A 9190-nucleotide genomic window follows, 5' to 3' on the forward strand; every position below is an offset into this window, starting at 1 on the left:
AGACCAGAGGGAGAGACAGAGGACGGAGAGACCAGAGGGAGAGACAGAGGACGGAGAGACAGAGGACGGAGAGACAGAGGACAGAGAGACCTGAGGGAGAGACAGAGGACGGAGAGACAGAGGGAGAGACAGAGGACGGAGAGACCAGAGGGAGAGACGGAGAGACAGAGGACGGAGAGACCAGAAGGAGAGACAGAGGACGGAGAGACAGAGAACGGAGAAACAGAGGGAGAGACAGAGGACGGAGAGACCTGAGGGAGAGACAGAGGACGGAGAGACCAGAGGGAGAGACAAAGGACGGAGAGACAGAGGGAGAGACAGAGGACGGAGAGACAGAGGGAGAGACAGAGGACGGAGAGACAGAGGACGGAGAGACCAGAGGGAGAGACAGAGGACGGAGAGACAGAGGACGGAGAGACCAGAGGGAGAGACAGAGGGAGAGACAGAGGACGGAGAGACAGAGGGAGAGACAGAGGACAGAGAGACCAGAGAGAGAGACAGAGGACGGAGAGACAGAGGGAGAGACAGAGGACGGAGAGACCAGAGGGAGAGACAGAGGACGGAGAGACCATAGGGAGAGACAGAGGACGGAGAGACAGAGGACGGAGAGACCAGAGGGAGAGACAGAGGACGGAGAGACAGAGGGAGAGACAGAGGACGGAGAGACCAGAGGGAGAGACAGAGGACGGAGAGACAGAGGACGGAGAGACCAGAGGGAGAGACAGTGGACGGAGAGAGCAGAGGGAGAGACAGAGGGAGAGACAGAGGACGGAGAGACCTGAGGGAGAGACAGAGGACGGAGAGACAGAGGACGGAGAGACCAGAGGGTGAGACAGTGGACGGAGAGACCAGAGGGAGAGACAGTGGACGGAGAGACCAGAGGGAGAGACAGAGGACGGAGAGACAGAGGGAGAGACAGAGGACGGAGAGACCAGAGGGAGAGACAGAGGACGGAGAGACCAGAGGGAGAGACAGAGGACGGAGAGACCAGAGGGAGAGACAGAGGGAGAGACAGAGCACGGAGAGACAGAGGGAGAGACAGAGGGAGAGACAGAGGACGGAGAGACCAGAGGGAGAGACAGAGGACGGAGAGACCAGAGGGAGAGACAGAGAACGGAGAGACAGAGGACGGAGAGACCAGAGAGAGAGACAGAGAACGGAGAGACAGAGGACGGAGAGACCAGAGGGAGAGACAGAGGACGGAGAGACCAGAGGGAGAGACAGAGGACGGAGAGACAGAGGACGGAGAGACCAGAGGGAGAGACAGAGGGAGAGACAGAGGACGGAGAGACCAGAGGGAGAGACAGGACGGAGAGACAGAGGGAGAGACAGAGGACAGAGAGACCAGAGGGAGAGACAGAGGACGGAGAGACAGAGGACGGAGAGACCAGAGGGAGAGACAGAGGACGGAGAGACAGAGGACGGAGAGACCAGAGAGAAAGACAGAGAACGGAGAGACAGAGGACGGAGAGACCAGAGAGAGAGACAGAGGACGGAGAGACCAGAGGACGAGACAGAGGACGGAGAGACCAGAGGGAGAGACATAGGACGGAGAGACCAGAGAGAGAGACAGAGAACGGAGAGACAGAGGACGGAGAGACCAGAGAGAGAGACAGAGAACGGAGAGACAGAGGACGGAGAGACCAGAGGACGGAGAGACCAGAGGGAGAGACAGAGGACGGAGAGACCAGAGGGAGAGACAGAGGACGGAGAGACAGAGAGAGAGACAGAGGACGGAGAGACCAGAGGGAGAGACAGAGGACGGAGAGACAGAGAGAGAGACAGAGGACGGAGAGACCAGAGGGAGAGACAGAGGACGGAGAGACCAGAGGGAGAGACAGAGGACGGAGAGACCAGAGGGAGAGACAGAGGACGGAGAGACCAGAGGGAGAGACAGAGGACGGAGAGACCAGAGGGAGAGACAGAGGACGGAGAGACAGAGGACGGAGAGACCAGAGGGAGAGACAGAGGACGGAGAGACAGAGGGAGATACAGAGAACGGAGAGACAGAGGACGAAGAGACCAGAGGGAGAGACAGAGGACGGAGAGACAGAGGACGGAGAGACAGAGGACGGAGAGACCAGAGGGAGAGACAGAGGACGGAGAGACCAGAGAGAGAGACAGAGGACGGAGAGACAGAGGGAGAGACAGAGGACGGAGAGACAGAGGGAGAGACAGAGAACGGAGAGACAGAGGGAGAGGGGAAGGGGAGAGGAGATTGAGGCCTCAGAGGAGGGAGTAGAGAGAGAATGTTGAGTCCAGTGACAGAAGTAGGAGGGAGAGAGGAGAGACAGACAGACTGCAGAGAGCGTAAGGAAGGTAGAAGGAGAGTTGGCAGGGAGGATTGAGTGAGAGTGTAGAGAGGGAGGATGAGAAAAGCAGGTGGAGATGCAGCGATTGGAGCGAGAGAAGAGTGGAGTATGGGGAGGTATGGGGAGCAGTTAAGAGCGCAGAGGGAAGTAAAGGGCATAGAGGAGAGGGAGACTGTACCCCACAGGTAGAGAGGGGTGAGAGGGCGTGAGGGAGGGAGGATTAAAGGAGGAGCGGGAAGGGAGAGGAAGGGGTCACGGAGGCGTTAGGGGGGTCAAGTACTTGCCGGAGCTTCCAGGGCTTCTCCCAGGCGGCCCCTCTCCTGCGTCTCCTGTGCTGTAGCCCAATGGTTCTGGGAACCTGTCCTTTGGATACTTACGCCGCCGTTGTTACATAATGGTGATCAGTAACCTCATTTACCGTGGCGTTTGGTACCCTCCAACCCCTCTGCTCCACCAGAGGTCACAGAGCCGGGCTGGATTTCCAACCCTCTAACCACATGGTCAGGTCTGATGATGACCAGCCCCTGTCCTTATGCAATTTCCCAAAGTCACCTCATTAGGATAACGAACCTTTGTCAGTCTCAGTTCCTAGGTTAATCTAGGGGTTTGGGGAGCTGTGAGCCAGGAACTATGGACAAAGACCAGATCTATTCCTTATAGATCATAGTATCACAGAAAGTCTCATTTACTCTAATATGGTCTAGTTTGATACCACAAGAACAGTGCCTGTGTGAGCGTCACCCCGCACTGGTGCCATTCACTGCTGCGTAGAGGCGCGGGGTTTCATTCATCCTAGATGCCTGTGCCTGTGACAGGGCCAGAGATAGGGAGACTGAGTACATGCTCAAACCACTATAAACACACTTTCTGACAAAACGTAGTGAAGATGCACGGTTGGTGTCGTGTAAGTTTCCCTGTCGAATGACTTACAACAGTGTGGTAAGAATAACTTCGTATGTCCTTTCTGTGTCACCAAATGCTCGTCACTGCAGAATGAATAGCAATATGCCATTTCAGGGGTCAGTGTCATTCACGGATGTGACTGTGGACTTCACCCAGGAGGAGTGGGAGCAGCTGGACCCATCGCAGAGGATCCTGTACATGGATGTGATGCTGGAGAACTATAGCAACCTCCTGTCCGTGGGTAAGGGCAGCTTCCAGGCGTCAGTGTTTACCTAGGAGCGGTTATGTCCTTTCTCAGGTACCAGGAAGAATGAGCTGCTAAATTACTAAGTGATTTGGCCTCAAGCGTCACATGTTACAGCTGAGAGTGAAGACTGAAGTTCTAAAATCCAAGCAGTTAGGGGCTGCGATCAAACCAGATGTGGTTTTTAAGGTGGAGCAACCGGAGCTGTGCTAGCAAAGTTAGAACTGCCGTTGAGAACTCTCTAGGGAAGCTGTGGAGGAGAATCAGAAGCCACTAGAAATGATATCCCAAGGATTATGAGTTGGTACCTTTCAAATATTAAGACTCCCCCCCCCCCCCAAATCCCTAAACCTTTAGAGACGGCTGCCAGCAGATGCCCTGTGCCCCAGATGTCTGAGTCCTGTGTATTTTAGCTCAGGGCCATGGGCATGGCCTCGGGAAATAGATTTCTCAGACCAGGAGTGACGTCCTTGTCCTGCACACAGATGGCAGCAGCATCTCAGGCGTCAGGAATGACTAGTAATGCCCAGAGGCAAGTGACGGTTATGTAAGACCTAGGTGGAGGCTGGGTAGTCTGATCCTTAAGGTCCCTTCAAATAAAAGTAGGGGCAAGACTGGTTTGGGGAAGAAATTAAGCATATTAAAAGGAGAGAGAAAGATACGATATAATAATGAAAACACATTCTCCAACAGCTTCAATAGAAAAAAAGCAATGAGCCCTCGCCAGATTGGCTCAGTGGATAGAGCCTCAGCCTGCGGACCGAAGGGTCCCAGGTTCAATTCTGGTCGCAAGCGCCTGGCCCTGGTGGGGGGTGTGCGGGACGCAGCCAATCGATGCGTCTCTCACATCGGTGTTCCCCTCTGTCTCTCCCTCTTCCTTCCACTCTCCCTAAAAATCGATGGAAAACGTCCTCAGGTGAGGGTTAAATCAAGTTTAATTTAAAAGAAAAACGCAATGAAAGCAGCAGTAGCATTGAATGTATCAGAAGGATCTTGGGTCCTTGCATCAGTTTTATATTTCCTACAAAATGTGAGTTTCTGGGCCTTTTCATTCACTTGCAAAGTCTTACTTCAAAGCAGCAATTTTCAACCTTTTCATCTCATGGCACACACAAATTAATTTAGAAAAATCTGCAGCACACCAAAAAATATTTTTTGCCAAACTGACAAGAAAAGGGGGTATAATTTTGATCCATTCACACCAGACAGCTATTGTTGTGTTGGCTGTTGTCATTTTTAAATTTGACAATCTAAGGGAAAAGTGGTTGGTTCCCCTGACTAGTCAGGTTTGCATGTTTTAAAGTTCTTGTGGCACATCCGTGTGCTGCAGCACAGCAGTGGGAATCGCTGCCTTGGAGGTCGGAGCTCTTTAATACGATTGTTTCTGCAAAACAGAAATGCTGCCCGTAGGAAGGGAGAAGGCGGGGCGAGAGCCTGGACGCATGTAGACGAGGTCCTGGTCCACACAGTGATGCAGAGGCAGCGTTTGGGTGCTCAGCTCAGGTCTGCCTGTGTCCTTCCCTTTCCATCTTCCTCCACTTGCGTGCCTGCCTCTGTGCTAACTGCAGCGTCCCTGAGGACAGTCTCCTTCGTCCCTGCATTGCCAGCCTTCCCACATCATTGGTTCCTGTTGCTGCCCTGCGTTTTTATGTCACGTTACCCCTCTGCAGGGTCACTGTGTGATCTGGCAATGCTACTTGTGTTCACTGTCAGTTTCTACTTCCTTTATTGCCACGGGCTCTTTTTTCCCCCCTTTTCCTTTCAAAGTTTAAGAGCGAGGACAAATTTGCACTGGGGAATGCAATTCTGGAAGACTGGGTCCCGGACTAAAGAGGCAGCCCAGGAGGGGATATTTGTGGGACGTTCTGTGACATTACAGCGAGAGGCCTGATGAAGTGTCCTCCCTGTGCTCTTTCCTAGAGGTGTGGAAGGCTGACCAGGTGCAGAGGGAGCCCCGTGACCCCGAGGAGCAGGCGAGGCCATTCATAATCTGCAAGAACCAAACCCCAACTGAGGAAAGAAGTGATCTCTTTGAAAAACCATTCAATCTGAGCACAGACTTTGTTTCTTTAAGACAAGTGCCCTATAAATATGACTTATATGAAAAAACTTTGAAATACAGTTCAGACTTACTTAACGGTAACAGCTATATAAGGAAGCAGGCTGATGAGTATAACGGATTTGGAAAAGCACTTCTCTATCTAAAGCAAGAGAAAACCCATCCTGAAATGGAATATGCAGAATATAACAAAATTGGGAAAGCTTTCAGCCCTAAAGAAGCCATTTTTAAACATCAGAAAATTAGAAATTTGGTACAACCCTTCATTTGTAATTACTGTGACAAGGCTTTCTCCTTTAAGTCACTCCTCGTCAGTCATAAGAGAATACATACTGGAGAAAAACCGTATGAGTGTAACGTCTGTAAGAAAACCTTCTCCCATAAGGCAAACCTCATTAAGCATCAGAGAATCCATACCGGGGAGAAACCCTTTGAATGTCTTGAATGTGGAAAAGCCTTCACCCATCAGTCCAACCTCATTGTACACCAGCGAGCACACATGGAGAAGAAGCCCTATGAGTGCAGTGAGTGTGGCAAGACCTTTGCCCAGAAGTTCGAACTCACTACACACCAGAGAATTCACACAGGGGAGCGACCCTATGAGTGTAATGAATGTGCAAAAACCTTTTTCAAGAAATCAAACCTCATTATACATCAGAAAATTCACACAGGGGAGAAACGCTATGAGTGCAGTGAATGTGGGAAATCTTTTATCCAGAACTCACAACTCATTATACATATGAGAACTCATACCGGGGAGAAGCCCTATGAGTGTACGGAATGCGGCAAAACATTCAGCCAGCGGTCAACTCTTAGGCTACACCTGCGAATCCATACGGGGGAGAAGCCATACGAGTGTTCTCAGTGTGGGAAGGCCTTCAGCAGGAAGTCCCGACTCAGTGTCCACCTAAGAGTTCATATAGGTGACAAACCCTGACCTGCAACAGGTCGGACTGTGCAAAACCCTCCCACCAGAACCCTTCCGGTGGGGGAGAAACCTCCTGAGGTCCTGAGGGAGCATGGGAATTCATACTGAGATACCATCCCTCAGCTCAAAAAATGCCAAAATAGGGTCCCCTGCAAACAACGGTACTGAAAGTTAGATATGAGGCCCAACTGAAGAACACAGACCAAGAATATCCAACTGAATAGACATGCTTAATTAACTGTATCACAGTGAGATTTTTTAAACCTTGAATGAATTATTTAAACCTTGAATGAATTTAAGGATGAAATCATCTGGAAAGCAGCAGAAAGGATATACAGACAGTACCTAGGGATAGAGTGGTTGTGTGTGATTATGCCACAAAACCACAAAAGTGTATTTTAAATCTGCCTGTGTGAATTTAAGTCACTGGGAGTTTGAAATTTCTCTAATAATTAGGACACATCAAACAAGATTTTCCATATTAAATATCACGGTGTTTTTTTCTTCCAGTTTTTTTTAAAACTCAGTATGCATTCCAGATGCAATACGGAACAGATTTTAAAGTAGCATGTAACATTTTCTCCTGCTTGCTGGCATATGGAAGTTGGTGTGGCCATTGTTTATGAGCTGCCTCTTAATAAACAGAAGACAGTGGTGAAGTTTTAACCTGCTTCTGGGCTTCCTGAAGCATTTCTATAAGCATCACTTACATAATTATGCAAATATGAGATAATTAAGAGGTTAGGAGTGAGAGGAGGCAGCTGTGGGCTGTGTTACTCAGGATGCACCACAGGTGAAAATGGGCTACAGAGAAGACCCATGTCCATCATGCCGGTGTTTTCTCCTGGCTGTTCACACACAAATGCATGTCAGTTACCAAAATGTTGTGTAACCCAGAAACCACTTGTATTTTTGTGTTTCCCTGTTCCTCTTAATATTTTATTAATTGTCTTGTAAAAAATGGTAGGATATGTATGCAGTGCACAAATGTTAGTTACCTTTCAGAGACTTTAAAGGGAATATTAAGAAAACTATCACATGCCTAATTGCTTTTTAAAATTTCTATGTGCATAGTCCACTTTAGAGATACACTTTTGCTATTCTGTTTAGGGGATGCACTTCTACTTCCTTGAGTTTCACGATTATCAGCCTAAAACATTTCCCTTTGGAACCTTAGTGTAAGTTATGCCTTTCCATGAAAGGTTCACAAACAGCTTTATAAATTATACAATAGATGGAGAGATTACTAAACAGTATAACTCAGAGATATGTCATCTTAGGCTTGATTTCAGATTCACACGTTCCTCCTTTTCCTCCATCACAAATCATGCATTAGAATTGTAAATGGCAACCGAAACTGGCTCTAAAAAATTTTTGAAGACCATTTATGTGCTGTGACTGAATGTGAGTGACTCTGAACAAATTTACTGAAACATCCATAGTCCAATAAGTCTTTAAGTTGTCATCTGATCTACTGACAGCCAGGAAGCAGAGAAGGTTAATTTCATACTCTATGGTTAGAGTAAACTGTGAGGGCCTCCTTGGGAATCATTGTGACTCTGTCTTTTCACTTTAAGAATATACATACTCCTCCACCCACCACTCTCATGTTTGGGAACCTATCCCTGAGAAAAAACTAAAGTGCCAGTACCTGAGATTATGTTTATCAATATATATTGTGTATTTTGGTAAGGAAAAAGGCAACAGTGTAAATGACCACCAGTGGGAATGATGGAATAAATTGTGGCGAGAACGGATCACGGTTGATGGCATTCTACAGAAAATGTGTAGGAGCAACTCCTCCAGGTCCCATGAGGGCAGCAGGAGGAGAGAATCTACCAAATTTGCTAAAATAAAGATCTAAGAACCTTGTGTGTGTGTATTTGTATATGACTTGATGGGCCCGGAGAACAAGGTTCTCCTAAGTCGGAAATAGAATTGGAAAATTGTTCATGCATTCCTTAGTCCCTAAATTAACACTCATACTAAAACCACACATAACCCATTAAAATGGACATGTTAATAACATGAGTTAACACAACATCACGTAAGGCAAGCTCTAGCTGTTGTGGCTGTTGTACACTTGAGCACTTTCTCAACAAAAGCACGTATTTGACATTCATTGTTCGCTCTGTAAGTTATGAAGTCCAAACGCTTTGTGAACACACACCCACCCTTAAAACAGACACGGTGGTCACAGGTATGACTGTCCTCTCGAGCTGTTTGCTCCCAGGGCCTAGAAATTCAGATCAGAACCTCTAATTTTTTTAAGTGTGTCATCCTAATCCAAAGTGGTTTTAGATGAAACATCATCTAAAGACAGATCCTGTAGCCTGACCCTAGGCCTCGTATCCTCTGTAAGCCCGGAGGCCGGGTCACTTGACTGGCGCCAGAGGCCAGGAGGCAGTGCCCTTTGCACAAGAAAACCCAGCTCACAGGTGTTTCCAGACTTAGACCTGCACCTGTCTGACCCCAAAGCCACTCCCGCTGCGCTCGACTCTGGGACCTGTTCTTATCCCACTGTTTTCATTTTGGGGATTTTCTATTTCCATAGGTATCTCTCGTAACTGAAGTGCTGGAAATATTTGCTTTTTCACATTGTGTTATGCTTTTTAAATCTAAAGTTAGGGATTATCTACTTGATCTAATTCTCATGTGGATAAATCTCGGTGAGTCTGAGGACTAGTCAGTCATATGGGGAATAAGGTGACGAATGACATTCTAGGCAAGAGGCACAAAGCGTG

The 9190-nt window shown here is 48.3% G+C and overlaps 1 protein-coding gene across 2 annotated transcripts in view; it reads left to right on the forward strand.

The window, feature by feature from the left end:
- The window catches only part of ZFP1 (ZFP1 zinc finger protein), a 48667-nt gene extending 40139 nt beyond the window's left edge, over window positions 1–8528 (forward strand). For both annotated transcript variants that reach the window (XM_079759919.1, XM_079759920.1), the window contains exons 3-4: window positions 3330–3456; window positions 5380–8528. In XM_079759919.1, coding sequence (XP_079616045.1) covers window positions 3330–3456; window positions 5380–6455 — 1203 coding nt within the window. In that variant the 3' untranslated portion in view covers window positions 6456–8528. The remainder of the gene's footprint in view (window positions 1–3329; window positions 3457–5379) is intronic.
- The last annotated feature ends 662 nt before the right edge of the window (window positions 8529–9190 follow it).

Source organism: Cnephaeus nilssonii, assembly GCF_951640355.1.
Source record: "Cnephaeus nilssonii genome assembly, chromosome: 20".
In the NCBI taxonomy this organism is placed as follows: Eukaryota; Metazoa; Chordata; class Mammalia; order Chiroptera; family Vespertilionidae; genus Cnephaeus; species Cnephaeus nilssonii.